Raw genomic sequence first — 16417 nt, forward strand, 5'->3', positions numbered from 1 at the left:
CTTCCCATTCTCTCTTTCCTACAGAAACTGATGTCCACGGCTGTGTGCTGCTTAACACGTCTCGAAGGGTGAGACTTTTTCATTACCAGTGTTGCGGAAAATTACTTGGTTACTTTTTATGGGAAGTAATGCATTACGTTACTTTTGCGTTAGTTTATTTCATCTGTTTAATAACAAAAAAAAGTTATATTTTTAGCGAATGTAAAGGCTCTTTAACACCAAAAGTGAAATGAATAAGCCTCATGCTGAAAGAAATGCAAATTTACGCCTGTACAGTAGAGGGCGCAGCTCAAACAAACCTTTCAGCTGTGCCTCTGTTCTGGATTGTGGAAAAGTAGGACACAGGAGAAGAAGGTTCAACACTCTTCACCAATAAAATAAAAGAAACACAAATGTGATCATTTAAGCATTCAAATAAGAAAATTTTAGGATTTTGAATTTTTTTAACAGAGCTTATGGCATAAATTGACCAAAAATATCATACACGATCATTAGGTTTTACCTACTATATGGCTTTATGAAATTCATATTAGTTTACACTTTTTCAACTATTTACGCAAACTGTCATGCTGACAATTTAATCTGTAATTAAAAATATTGTAATAAATTAGACAAGAATCCAAAATAGAAGTATTCCACATTATATGTGGAATTGCAGACTTTATAACTCTCAATTCTGACTTTATAACTCGCAATTCTGACTATATCATGCAATTCTGACTTTATAACACAATTCTGACTTTATATCATGCAATATCTCGCAATTCTGACTTTATATCATGCAATTCTGACTTTATAACACAATTCTGACTTTATATCATGCAATATCTCGCAATTCTGACTTTATATCATGCAATTCTGACTTTATATCATGCAATTCTGACTTTATAACTCACAATTCTGACTATATCACGCAATTCTGACTTAATATCTCGCAATTCTGACTTTAAAACACAATTCTGACTTTATATCATGCAATATCTCGCAATTCTGACTTTATATCATGCGATTCTGACTTTATAACTCGCAATTCTGACTTTACATCACGCAGTTCTGAATATATAACTCACAATTGCAAGTTTAAATCTCACAATTCTGACTTTTTTTTCTCAGATTTAAACTCGCAATTACCTTTTTTATTTATTTATTTTTTTTATTTAGTGGCAGAAACAAGCTTCCATACATATAGCATTCATATATATAAAATACAGTACAGTTTGTTATGGCTTATTGCTTTAATCAATGTTCCTGAGGTCTTGGAACACCTAAACCCATCAGGAATTTTTTTTATTTATTTATTTTTTTCTAGGAACATGGACATTTCTTTAATCAATAAACATAATCAAATTATGTTGATCTGTAAAATAGTTCAGCTGCTAGAAATTACTTTTGTGTAGAGTAATACTAGTGATGTACAATGTGTGAGTGAATCGTTCTTTTCAGTCATTTCCTTTTTAGTGATTCAGTCAAAGTGAATCAAAAAAGTTTAGCAATTATACTTTTTAAATTAAATGAGTTTTTGTTTAATATATTTATATGATTATTGTATATACATGTATAAAATATATATTTAAAATATTTTATCCAGTATTATCAAATGATTGCAAAGTTATTGGAAAAGATTAAAAGTCATTGTTTAAAAAATATCGGTTTAATATGTGAATATAAGAAATTAGTATGCATGTTTTTTCCTTTGTAGACATTTTCTAGCATTGCTTGCATGTTCCTCTATGTGTTCTCTCAGTATGTGAAGCTGATGAACTTCGAGGAGGAAATACGAGCTCACAGGGATCTGGACGGGTTTCTGGAGAGGGCCAGTATTCTGCTGCACGAGGACGAAGCCTCTCTTGATGATGTGTTAAAGACAATGCTTCGGCATGTCTCGCAGGACCCTCACACCGCTGAGCCTGGCTGCAACTTCGAGGAGATCATGAGCTCCCTCTTCACAGACGCTGGGTCACAGGAAGTCAATGGTGAGTGTGTTTGTTTCTATTTGTGTGGTTTTTCATGAAAAGCTTATGAAAGGTTGCTCAGTACCTCAGAGAGTTGATTTGACTGACACCTCAAAGGATATAAGCACAGCAGTGTGACGTTAGTCAATGTTATTTTAATTTAAATTGCTTTATAAATTATAATACAGATTTTACATAAAAAAGGGGCTGAAGAATGAGTAACAGAGGGAACTGTGCAGAGACAGAAGGAAAAAGGAGTTTCGGCAATAATTAAGTCCATTTCCATCCCTGCTGACCCCATAGCTTTGAAACTCACTCTAGTATGTGTCAGAGAGAGGACTTGCTCTGAATGACTCCATAAAGGGAAGTCAGGTGAGAATAACACTCTTCTGTCTAGTCATTCACACATTAGACTCTCTGGAATTGTCAAATCTTCCCATAGGACACACAATCCTCTATAACAGTGATGGAGTTGAAGAAAAAAGAGACGAATCACAAAAGTTAAGCTGAGTTTTGAAAGAGCTTCAAGGCAGGAGCAGCTGGAAGGAAAATACAATACATATGAAATATAAATAAGTACGAAATGTATAATTCAATATTGAATACATAAGATATTTGAAATGAATCAATAGTTAATATACTAGAATCAGAAAATAATTATTGCAAATTTGAATTGTATTAGCTGAGTTATCAGTTATCAGTGTTTTTTTTGTATAGAAGTTATGTGCTTTTACTTGAATTATTTATTTATTTTAATTTATTCACATTGACAAAATTGTTATAAATCAAAAAAATGTCTGTAAAAGATTGACTAGTATGTCTGAATGTGAGGTTGGTCTCAAACGTACATAGTGTTTGCTGTTGGTTACTGCATATAATGCAGCTATCATTAGATTTACTTAACCAGGTCATTTTATTCACTGGCCTCTGGTCACCCAGAATTTTCCAAAAATGGTCCCCAAACTAAGTAATTCAAGTATCCTTGTTCTATGAGCTCAGTCACTTTCTGTATCACTAACTCTTTGTCTCTCAAGAAGACAAAGAAACAAACACAAGAAACTTCTGGCATAACCTCAGTTAGAAGTGATGCCACACCACCAGATTAGAATTCAGATTAGAAATAGATACACTATATGGACAAAAGTATTGGGACACACCCCTTAATTCTTGAATTAAAGGGATAGTTCACCCAAAAATGAAAATTCTGTCATCATTTACTCCCCTTCAACACAGAACAAGGGGTGGGGCGAGATCTGCTTGGTTACAAACATTCTTCCAAATACCTTATTTTGTGTTCAGCAGAACAAAGACATTTACACAGGTTTGAAACAACTTGAGGGGGAGTAAATGATGACAGAATTTTCATTTTTGGGTGAACTATCCCTTTAAGGTGTTTTAATCAGGCCCATTGCCACAGGTGCATAAAATCAAGCATCTAGTCATGCAGTCTGCATTTACAAACATTTGTGGTGCAAAATGGGTCGTTCTGAAGAGCTCAGTGACTTGCAAGTCAGTTTGTGAAATTTTATCCCTGCTACATATTCCATAGTCAACTGTAAGTGGTATTATTGGAAAGTGGAAGCATTTAGGAACAGCAGCAACTCAACCACAACATGGAAGACCACGGAGAGTCATAGAGAGGGGGTCACCGAGTGCTGAGATGCATGTGTAAAGGTCGCCAACACTCTGCTGATTCCAAGAGTTCCAAACTTCCTCTGGCATTAATATCAGCACAAAAACTGTCCGACGGGAGCTTCATGAAATGGGTTTCCGTGGCCAAGCAGCTGCATGCAAGCCTCACATCACCAAGTACAATGGCAAGCACGGGGTGGAGTGGTGCGTGACAAATCACGCTTCTCTTTTTGGCAATCTGATGGGCGAGACTGGGTTTGGCTAGTCTCAGTTTCAGACGTCACGCCCACAGACCGTTGGCTAAACATCTGATGCATAAGGCACACTTAACTGGAAACACTTTAGGATTTTCGAGGTCATCATCTGGTTGGTTGAATTCTACAGGATGTCCAGGAGACGTGTGTGTCACGTTCTTTAATGGCCCGCCTGGAAACAAATGCTGTGACGCCAAACCCCTTTGTGGAAGAAGAACGCCGTCATGTTTACAACTGTGACAATGAGCGCTTACCAGGACTAACTAAACACTGGATTTTCAAAAGTATGTGATGTTCACAGCTCCACTGTTGCAGTAAACTTGCACAGCTTTCTTAAATTGATAATTTATTAGATGCATGCCGGTCTGTTATTGTAGGGACATCTACTTTATAGTTCACGCCCCTAAACATGATTGGTTGTGTTGCATGTCAGCCAAACGTCCTCTTGGCTTGTCCAGACCAATAGAGTCCAGACCTTCTGCCGTCCGTCTGAAGGTCTGGCTATGCGAGACTAGGGTTAGGCAGATGCCAGGAGAATGTTGCCTGTCTAACTGCATTGTGCCAACTGTAAAGTTTGGTAGAGGTGGGATAATGGTATGGGGCTTTTTCAGAGCTAGCTAGGCCCCTTACTTCCATTGAAGGGAAATCTTAATGCATCAACATACCAAGACATTTTGGACAATGCTATGCTTCCAACAAAAGTCCCTTTCAAGGAATGTCTGTTCACTCTGCGTCCATATTTGCAACGCCTCCAGGCAGATATTTTGGGCATCCAAGACCAAGTCCTATCTACTTAAATGGGGAAATCCTGAAATCTCCAAAACTGCTAGCTGAAGTCACATTTAAATAACATATTTCAAATCAGCAACAAAATCTGACATGAAGAACCGTCCCATAAATGTTGTTTTTCTTATGCTCAAATGAAAAAGCTTATCTTACAGGGTGGATGAGACAAAATGCAGGTACTGTTTCTAGAGCAACCAGAGCTTCTTTAACGACAGCTGCAGTGATGCAATGGCTTTACCAATTGGCAGTTGGCTCTTCTATTTAGAAAGTGAGACTTATTCCGCCATATTGCGCGTTGCACTTTCACCCATTCATAAGTAATATAAGTGCACCATTTTTGTATATCTAAAGTATTTGTGGGAAGAGTTTGGGAAGGCTTTTTTTCTATTCCAGCATGCCTGTGCCCCAGTGCACAAAGCAAGGTCCACAAAGACATGGTTGGATGAGTTTAGTGTGGAAGAACTTGACTGGCCCACACAGAGCCCTGACCTCAAATCCATTGAACACATTTGGGATAAACTGGAACTGAAGATTGCGAGCCAGGCCTTCTCGTCCAACATCAGTGCCTGCTTTACTGGATGAATGGGCAAAAATTCCCACAGAAGCACTCCAAAATCTTGTGGAAATCCTTTACAGAAGAGTGGAAGCTGTTATAGCTGCAAAGGGGGGACCAACTCCATATTAATGTCTATGTATTTAGAATGCAATGTCATTACAGTCCCTGTTGGTGTTGAGTCCCATGTTTAGGTATACCAATTTTGTCCATATAGTGTAGTTCAAATCATGCAGCTTTTTAAATGATTAAGGTGACTGTACACTCTAAGACAGTGCTGGGTTAAAAACAACCCAAGTTGAGTTCAGAATGGACAAACCCAGCGATTGGGTTGTTTTAGCCCAGCGGTTGGGTTAAATGTTTGCTCAACATGTTGGGCAGTTTTATTTAACCCAACTATATAACTGGCTTAAAATGAACCCAAAATAGGTTGGAAATCAAAAATCAGACACATAATTATTAGAGGCAATGACAATAATAATCAAAAGGTGAACATTTATTAATAAGCAATTTAATAAATGTTTATTGTTTTATTATTATTCATTAAACTTACTAATAAATGTTCATTTATTAAACATATTAATTCATGTTAATTTCCAACATACTTTGGGTGCATTTAAAGCAAGCAATACAGTGATTTTTAAACAATACTTGAGTTAAATAGAACTTCCTAGCAGGTTGGGCAAACATTTAACCCAGCCACTGGGCTAAAATAACCAATTTGCTGGGTTAATACAACCCAATTGCTGTGTTTGTCCATTTCCAAACCCAGCTGTTTTTAACCCAGAGATGTTTTTGTGGAGATGAAAGCTCATCTCTTGATTTATACACGTTTAAAACCCCTGTATTTACAGCACGTAATGAAATTAAGCACCTAATTAGGACTTTCTTTGTCATCTCTTATGAGGGATGGTGGTAAATAAAACCTTTCACAGGTTGGCCTATTATATGTTATAATTGAAGATCTTTGTTTATCATCCCTGATATCTCTCACTACTAGACAATCAGTTATTTTCAATCCTGATGATTATATTCGTACTTGTTGCTCATAGATTAATCTGATACCTGTCTTGAGTTTTTCCGAAGGATTTCTTGAATTAAAATTCACTATAATAAAAGAAATATTCATGACAACACAACGTATGCAGTCACACAGCATGTCAATCTGTCAGGCTGTATGAATGCGTCATTTCCCTCTGAGATTTTCACAAGTTGGCAGCACGCTTTTCCCGGATTGTATTGATCGTTTCAGGCTCTCCATTAATCTCTGTGTTCTTATCGTCATTGCCAAATTCACACTGAATACACACAGAATATCATTCGGTATGCTGGGCACCAATTATGCCTAGTCCTGGACTTTACTGTACCGTCACTCTGATCCGGACTAACACCGCACCCAATTTGTGCCCGGACACTGCCGAATTGTGTGAATGGTGAGATGTGAATTATCATTAGTTGATTTTTATTTTTTTTTTAAGTCTAGGGATGATACATTCTCTCTTGTCCCTCTGTTGCTAGGATACATAGCTCACATGTGAGCGGGAATCATATTAATGATATGAGCCTGGGAACATGCAAATGAACCGATGTGTGATTGGATTATGAAATGTGAATGTCATGAATATGATAATGTATGATCATTTGGTTGAGAATCCATGAATGGGGTCTAATTGTGAGTGCTTTGATTGTATGTGCACGCATCAGGCATTTAACACAAGCTCACGTGCACTCGCACATGCAACCTAAAGTCTATCAGTATGAAGATCAAATTAGAATGAAATGGGAATAAAGATCTCATTCAGCTAAGACACAAGCACAATGAAAGATGGAGAAAAATCATATTTCATCTGAGTAAAGAGACCTGAGCATCTGCCTGACAACCCAGCCCCAATTAGTGAGAGAGGGAGGTTTGCTGTGTCTGTGTGGGTGGTGGGTTATCTGAATTTGTGTCTGAGAGACGTTTCACTCTTTTGCTTGCTTTTAGGGTTCACAACATATGTTTCTGTGTTCAACCTAACTTTAACTCTTTCCTTTCCAAGCTGAACTCAGTTTCAGTGTGTCTGTGTGTGTTTGTGTGATTGTGTGTGCGTGTGTGCATCTGTTGTGTCTCCGATTCTCTCGCACAGACAGGTCGCAGAATTTCATTTTCTATGACAACGGTAAGAATATGATATGATCAGATGTGGGATATTATCCACAATTCATGTGTGTTTCTCCCTGAGTGCTGATGTTTCCACTGGATGTGATTGACATGTACCATTAGTCCGAAAGACACGCGAATCTCTGTTTTCTTATTCAGAACCATCAATTTACTGCATTTTCCAGTTGATGCAGTGACACAATCCAATTCGAAATCAGTATCCACACATTTGAAAAGACAAGATTTGGTGTTGTTTTAAAAGAGTTGATGCTGAATGCAGAGTGATTCCCCTCCCCGTGGTGGTGTGTTAGATTGGGCTGTATCATCGCCTCTGTCTCATTCCTGCCTCATTGCCGTTCGGCTGATTGGCTGTGCATGGATTCCACTGTTGTGATTGAAAAAGTCCACTGTCATTCTGATGTCTTTTTCCGCTTAATATTTATGCATCACACACACACACACACACACACACACACACGAATGAAAAGACTTTTTTAATATCTTGAGGAAAAGTCTTTAGAGTGTGTGAATAAAAGCATCTCATTCCGTCCTGATGTCCAGGCCTCTGGCAGTTATCAGAACGGGTGAGGTGGGGTTGGCCTAGATGATTGCCTGAATGTTAATGCGTGTATTTCAGGACTGGACGATACAGCTGACAATTTTCTCTCTCTGTTTTCTTTTTTTCCCCAGCCTTTTGACAATATTCAATATATATTTCAGTGCTATATTTGTTCTGAAAGGCTAAAAATACATCAATCAATTAGTCATGTGTGTATGTGTGTGTGTGTGTGTGTGTGTGTGTGTGTGTATATAATATATACACACATATATAATATACAGTGGGTACGGAAAGTATTCAGACCCCCTTAAATTTTTCACTCTGTTATTTTGCAGCCATTTGCTAAAATAATTTAAGTTCATTTTTTTCCTCATTAATGTACACATAGCACCCCATATTGACAGAAAAACACAGAATTGTTGACATTTTTGCAGATTTATTAAAAAAGAAAAAGAGTTTCTAGTTGTTCCCAAAGGCTTTTGATGAAACCTTTGTGCGCTCTATCTTTGAATCCATTAAATCACAACAATAATTATAATTTAGCATTAGAAACATTAAACCATTAACCATTACAGAAACATAAAAAAATGATTTTGGTAATCACCAATACTGTTAGTTTAAGGCAGCTGTGGCACAACCCTTAGATTTGGTGGTGGTCTAATACAGTACATTTGTTAAGCACTGTATATATAATGCTTTATGACACTTAATATATATAATAATAACATTTTTTAAATAATAACCAATTTTACTTTCTTTCGAGTATTTTAAAGCAAGTAAAATTCCAGACAAGGAAGTCTATTTTAGAATCACTGAGATACTATTCTAGTTGTTTTTTACTATTTTGAATATTTTATTTTTGTATTTTCTGTTTTTATTATAAATTTAGTTAAGTTTTAGTATTTTGTTGTGTATTTGGCATTTTTATTAGTTGCTGTTTAATATATATATATATATATATATATATATATATATATATATATATATATATATATATATATACACACACACAGTTTTGATATATTTTTTACTAGTGTGTGCAGGACACTATAGTTCATTTATGTAAGTGAGGATAGCGAAATAAAGTAGACTGTGGCATATTATACCCAAAAATTCTTCATACAGTGGACTACTAGTAAAATTGATAAATATTTGGAACCAAAAATTATTGACACTTTGACCTGACCATGTTTTGCGTAAGTGTTATCTGACGTAATTAAGATTAATTTTTTCTGACACAGTTTAACTCTGAGATCTTGTCATATTTTATTACCATTTTTTAAACTATAATGAATAAACTGTATTAATGAATAAAATGTTCAAGGTGTCTGAATAAATTTTGGTTTGACTGTGTGTAAAAAAAAAAAAAAAAAAAAAAAAATATATATATATATATATATATATATATATATATATATATATATATATATATATATATATATATATATATATATATATCAAGTTAAACTAAATAAAAATGATAAATATTGCTTTGGAAACTACCTGAATTTAAATAATGTTTTTTTTTTGTTTTTTTTTTCTGTCAGTCAACATTTTATTTCAAATAACAAAAAATATATTAAATATAATAATATATAAAATGTTTTAAAGATCTCACAAATTTTCTTTTTTTATCAGTAACAAAATAACATGGAATATATTGTAAATGTTTAAAATCTCATCTAGCTCTGGCGTATGTGAAAGTGTATGCCTTAGCGTACATGCCTTTATGGCCGTGCTCAACATGCATCGTTGTACTTATGATTTTCAAAAGTACCACGGAAAGAGATGTTTGCTTTCTCCTTCATGAACACACCAAGTACACAATTATCTGAGCTGTTTGTCCCCATGCCAATTCAACAGTCTTCATATTGCCCTGTATTGCTCCATTGATACGTTTCCCTCTCCTTCTCATTCTTTCTCTCTTCCTGTCTGTTTCTCGATGGTGCTGAGTGTGTTGTCATGGTGATACCCATCTGTCCACGGTGTGAGTGTGTGATGTCTTATTGATGAGACAGTGTGACTGCCAAAGACATCCATCCTGCCTGCTAAACAGCACACACACACTCTCACTCTCTCTCTCTCTCTCTCTCTCTCTCTCTCTCTCTCTCATACACACACATACACATATTGTTTTTGCTAGTCATGCTGAACAACTCACACCTGTCACCTCTTCTGGACAGAGGGCATATACACACAAACACACACACATGCTTTCACACTGCTTGTTGTTAATATGCTGGACAGCTCACACATACGAGAGAGAGGGCGCATACATACACACACGGATTGATTAATTTGAATTAAACATTTGGTGGTGTTCTTGGAAAGGTCTTCATTGTCACTCACGCTGGCTGCAGTGATGTGTATTGTCCTCTGGTGAGCTTCTGCTTCTGTTCTACCTTGATATGCATTAGCCTTTTCATGGAGATGAGCGGACTTTGATTTAATTACCAGTCCCTCCATCAATTCACATCCTTTTCTTTGTTTGTTTTTGTGTGTGTGTGTGTGTGTCACCATATACAGTGAAAGTCAGTTGACTTAATCTTGGTGTCGAACTCGTGAGCAGTTTCATTACTGTTCTTCATACTCCAGTTGCACTTGTTGTGCTTTTGAAGTGGCATCCAGATTGTAGTTAACTTGAAATGATTGTTTAGTTTTCTTCTTCATGCATGGTCACCCATTGCCCGTAGTGCACGCCCACTCACGACTGACCCCTTGCCTTCTCTCTTCACAGTGCATCTATTGTCAGAGACGCTGCAGTGTGTGACGGCCACCGCCACAGGGATCCAGTACCAGCAGTCTTGGCTTTGCATCCTGTGAGTTACCTGGATCTGTCTTACCCGTAACTCTGAGCCTGGAGAGTTTCTAGAGCAGGGGTGTCTGAAGAAATGCCACAAGATAGGAAAAATTATTTTAACTAGGGCTGGTGATTTAACATTGTGTTTTTAATTAAAAAAAGATTGGGGTTAGTAAGATTTCTTTTTTGTTTTGTTTTTTTGAATGAAATTAATACTTTTATTCAGCAAGGGTCCATTAAATTGATCAAAAGTGCCAATAAATGCGTTTATAATGTTATAAAAGAAAATGAATGCTGTTCATATTCATCAAGGATTTCTGAAAAAAAAGATAAGTTTCCACAAAAAATATTAAAGGCCCACTGAAGTGCCTTAGAACGCACAGCATTATTCAGTGTGTTAACGTGATTTCCACTGAAACAAGAAGACAGGGCGAGACTTATCGAACAGCTTCTCCCCTTTTTTTAAAATAGCCAATTGCGTTTATATCACAGCTCGGCCAGAGACGTTGAGCTTGGTAAAGCCTCAGTTTCCTTCTAACCGTTTCTCCTCCTAATCTCCTCCATATTGTGTTAAAATATTAGCCTGACGTGGTCATACTCAATTCTAGTTCGAATATGAGTCTGATACTGCTCCATTGGGCTTTGATTATGGGGGCGTATTTCAACCGATCCAGGAATGACCTCAATTGGATAGACCTACAACCAATCAGAGCTACAGAGTAAGTGACGTATGTTGAGCGACGCATAGTTGTCAACAGAACTCTTCTTAGCGACCATCGGGGCCAGCTGATAAATCAAACTTTTGCCGAATCCCGTAGGAAGGACGGCAAAGACATCTTTCCCATCGACAAATGCCTTGATCGCGGTCCTCTGTTCCTTTTTTAAAATTAATGCGCTGTCGATATCTTCTATAACAGACGCGATGGTGGAATCTACACATCTCAGTTCTTCAACAGCCATCATTGTTGTAAACTAATTGACCTTTCGCAAAGACCCGCCCCCCTTAGTTACTGTTGCTTTGTCCGACAAGCCGTGGCGCTGTCACGCCACACAGAGTGGAAAATACATCGCGGAGCAAAGAGGAAACTGACAACACATCGACAGACGAGACAGAGCAGGTTACTTATGATATTAAACAAAGTCCCAGCTTTCAAACTGTGTAGTTATTAAAAAAATTCAAACAATAAAAACCATTTTGTGGCTCTTTAATGGGTTGTGACCATGATCGTGACAGATCGCTGTAGCGCCTCAGCTCAAGAGGCTCGTGAACCGATCATCTCTTCCTACTAGTCCATTTATAGCATCAAATAAACATGAATGAACATGAGAATGAATGTTGTTTCAAACGCGGAAAGACGTCAATATGCACAATTTTTCAAGTTTAACTCCACGGAGGTTAATCTTCTAACTCCTGACTGCTTTGTCGGACAAAATGGCGGATGCGGCGTTCTGATTGGTTAGATCGCTTGTCAATCAAACTCCCCAAGCGCTCTTTGATGACGTGACTGATTACGTTTCTGGTGATAATCTGTCAATCATCGTCCTGACAATGTGATTGGTCCGAACAGTTTCTGTTTGGGCATAATTACTCCTCTACGGATGTTCCTCAAAATGTTGTGGGCAGGGCTAAGTTCGGCTGGCATCCAGGCTATTAAAATATAGCATTCTGTGCAGAATTCAAATGGGTCTGATATGTTTTGTGGTCTGCGCCGACTCACGCATATGATCCACTCTCTGCTATCGTGTCTCTGGACCGGAGCAGACCGTGTGCACGCTGCATCAGTACACGTGACACTAACGTGAAACCAGACTTCATTCGCCCCAATGGAAAGAATATTTACACTGTCTGAATCGTTCCCTATCCCCTATATAGTGTGCTATGTGCCATTCACCATGTAGAAAATAGTAAATGTGTCTATTTATAATGTAGTGGGCGGTATGCTTTAGATTCTAGAGAGCATTTGATTGGACAGAAAATCTGATGAGAAGCTGAAGTGCAGGGTGATGTCATCAAAATCACTGATCCATATTAGCGGAGGTGAGAGACTGTAAGTTTTGAACACTTATATCTTTTTAAATGCAAATTTTGTCATTGTTTTGGAGCACACTAGCTTATAGATAAGAGTAAGGCTAACATATTCATACTAAAAGCCAAACAAGTCAATTTTGATTTCATGGCGACTTTAAGAAGCACAACTGTGTTCAACATTGATAATAATAAGAAATGTTTATTGAGCAGCAAATCAATATTAGAAAGATTTATTGATTTAAAGACTGGAGTAATGATGCTGAAATCTCAGCCATCACAAGAATAAATCACATTTTATAAATGATTAAAATAGAAAATAGTTTAAATTGTAATAATATTTCACAATACTACTATTTTTACTTACATTTTTTAAAATAATTGCAGCCTTGGTGAACAAGAGACTTTTTTTCTCAAAAAGGGTAGTGTATATAAATATTTAACAATACTATGAAATGTTCACATTTAATCATGCCCTCTGATTAATTTGTCAAATCTATAATATTCTACTAAACAATTAGCAAATAAATAAAAACAATCTTTTTAATTCTTGTCTAAATTAAACAATTAAATACAAATATAAATATTTGTAAAATATAGCCTATTGATATATGAAAATATTAATATAGGCAATCATTAATCAGTATATACTTCATTTGATATAACTGTCTTATTTTTAACAATCGACATCCCTAGTTTTTTAAAGACATATTTGTGTCAAGTTGTGATAAATATGAAATGAACTCAATTTCTTTCTGTTCTAATACAAATGACAACAAACTCATTCTCTTTAGCAAAAAAGGAATTAGATCTAGGTGTCCAGTGTAACCTCAACAGGTAGCCAGTGAGATCTGAGAGACTGTATGGTGTCTATATTAGACTAGTACAAAACAGGGTAGAGGACTTGAAAGAAATCAAGGGTGAGTCAGGTCAAAACATGCATTCTGAAAGAAGAAGCTTTTGCCAGTATCACTGTGTGTCTGAGATTCTGTTCCAGGGAGGAACGGATCATCAATTAAAAGTAATGTATCACTTCTCTGTGATTAAGATGTCTTTGTTGTGTTGACTCATCGTCAACTGTCTGTAAGGAGTTAGCTGAGTCCCAGGCACCCTGGCGTGTCCTCCTGCCTTGTCTTCAACCAACCCAAAGAGGGCCCACGTCACACCCCTCTAGGTCTCGCTCCACTGGATACTGTATGAACTTCGTAGTTCTTCTGACCAGGGGTGTTACTTGGCCCATGGCTACTGGGGTGCAGCCTATGGGTGCAGCCCAATAGCATCAATAGCCCCAGATTTTATCTTTTGCTTAAAAAAAAGCTCTGTTTTTTTCCTGTAAGAAATAAAACTGTTAAAACTAATAAAACCTTATCAAAACAGTCAACTTAAAGGTATAGTTCACCCCAAAATGAAAACTCTATCATCATTTACTCACCCTCAAGTTGTTCCAAACCTGCATAAATGTCTTTGTTCTGCTGAATATTTGGAAGAATGTTTGTAACCAATCAGATCTCAACCCCCATTGACTACTATAGTAGGAAAAAAAAATACTATGGACATTTATATAGGTTTGGAACAACTTGAGGGGGAGTAAATGATGACAGAATTTTAATTTTTGGGTGAACTATCCCTTTAAAATTTACGATAGATTTTGAGGTATTGTGATAATAAAATGGCAGGGGCTATTTGCACCAAGTGAAAATATATATTTTCTTAGAAATAGATGCTATTTACACTAAGTGACAATAGCAGCATTTTTTTTTAGCAATATGCCATTTACACTAACTGAAAATAGCGATGCATTCTATTTACTCTATACAAAAGTAGCAGTTCTTTGCAATAAGTGCAAATTAAATGCTATTTATACTTATAAATAGTGGCAGATACTATTTGCACCTCAGTATTGTTGTACATTAACAGGATGCAATAATAACAGAGTGTAAATGATTATATTTATTAAAATTATTAAATGTATGCCACCTTATTGGGATAATAAAGCCCTCCCTACACCTAACCCTACCCGATAAATAGGCTACGTTATTATTAAACATTCGTTAGGCACTTATTTCCACCTTTCAAATATTTTCTTAATTTTTATTGAAATTAAACGCCTTTCCGATCTGATATGTGATGGGAAAAGGGTTGGGTCGATACTAAAGGATCTTTATACTGAGCATGTACAGTATATTAATTTCCCTGAGGCCAATGAGGCAGATGGCCTCAGGGAAAAAGTTAGCAGGAGGTTCTTGTGTGCATGAACTTGCATGTCTTCCTGATCGAAGAAAGGTCAATAGGTGATGGCCAAGATGTGATGGACCTGAGGATCTTGCGAGCACTGTTTCAGGTTCACAGGGCTATAAAACTCTTCAGATTGTAGATGTATCCTGGTCTTGCAGTAGGAGGAGGCAGAGGCATGCACTACCTTTCAAAAGTTTGGGGTCTGTACATTTTTTGTAATTGTATTTTTAAAACAGTTGTGCTGCTTAATATTTTTGTGAAGACTATTTTTTTAATTTTAGGATTTTTTGATAAATATTTATAAAAAAAATGATAGCATTTATTTGAAATAGAAATCTTTTGTAATATTATATATGTTTTGGTTGAAAAAAAAAACTTAAAAGGTATTGTATAGGCAAACATTTCTTGTAGGTATTTTGCTTATGTTAATTAGCTTATGTATGATTTTAGATAATTTTGTGGTAATAACATAAATTAACATTTAAAACCAGAGAACAAATATAAACACAAAGTCTCTTTACTGAGAACTCTGTGTGCAGTTCAGTGACAATGAAATTGGCCTCTATTCAGTGTGTGAGGAATAAAATAAAATGAAGATCATACCAGAGACTCATTAATAGAGCTTAGCTAGTAGCAGTTCTGCTATAGCTGAATTTTAGTATCCCATCCATACCCCAAGCGAGTGATGCAACAAAACAGCTTCATTTATTATAATGAGAGCGTTCACAGGAGTCCAGATCTCAGTGCGTGGGCAGAAAGCACACTGTGGTCTCAAACAGTTGTGTAAAACTGTACAGTGGACCCAGCGCTAACATATTTGCAATGTTGACAGTGATTATAATGGGAACTTTCTATTTTGTCACATCGCACAGCCAGCAATGTAGATGGGGCTTCATTCCACACTTCATATTTGAAGGGGTTTGACTGTCTTTATGTGAGTCCAGATCACTGCAAAAGAATCAGAGACATGAGGAACTACTTGATTCCTAAATATATACAGTGGCCACAAAAAACTATTTGGACACTTAAATTAAAGGTACAATATATGAATTTTACATTAAAATATCCAAAAACCACTAGTACATTGTTATATATTTTGTTGACTTACTTCCACTTGTACTTCCATTATCCCAAATGTTTCCAACAATGTTTAAATTCAGAGAAATCAGCAGTTTTAACCAGGACTCGGACCGTGTCATTTCGTTGCCTGTCAAAGACGTCATATCCATGTTACCCTCGATTTCCAGTTTTACTTTTGTAGAAACCATGGAAACACTAAAGACACTTTAATATATTGTGTGTTTTATTAGACAGGTGAGCAACTAATCATTGCTATATAGCTCAACACAGTAAGTCTTATTGTTCGATCGCTTGTTTTCTTGATTTACCACGAGACAACACTATTTTGTCAAGTGGCTAACATAGCATAATCAGAGAGAGATTCTTCCATCCTACAGTATATTTTTAAATTAATTGCATG

The 16417-nt window shown here is 36.4% G+C and overlaps 1 protein-coding gene across 10 annotated transcripts in view; it reads left to right on the plus strand.

Annotated features, from left to right (window-relative positions):
- slc4a11 (solute carrier family 4 member 11) overlaps positions 1–16417 on the plus strand; it is a 103330-nt gene that overhangs the window by 50056 nt on the left and 36857 nt on the right. For 8 of the 10 annotated variants that reach the window (XM_048204167.1, XM_048204164.1, XM_048204173.1 and 5 more), the window contains exons 4-7: positions 25–68; positions 1745–1973; positions 7304–7336; positions 10614–10695. In XM_048204167.1, coding sequence (XP_048060124.1) covers positions 25–68; positions 1745–1973; positions 7304–7336; positions 10614–10695 — 388 coding nt within the window. The remainder of the gene's footprint in view (positions 1–24; positions 69–1744; positions 1974–7303; positions 7337–10613; positions 10696–16417) is intronic. The other 2 variants (XM_048204166.1, XM_048204171.1) reach the window with 1 other exon arrangement.

The sequence above is a fragment of the Megalobrama amblycephala genome, linkage group LG10, assembly GCF_018812025.1.
Source record: "Megalobrama amblycephala isolate DHTTF-2021 linkage group LG10, ASM1881202v1, whole genome shotgun sequence".
NCBI lineage: Eukaryota > Metazoa > Chordata > Actinopteri > Cypriniformes > Xenocyprididae > Megalobrama > Megalobrama amblycephala.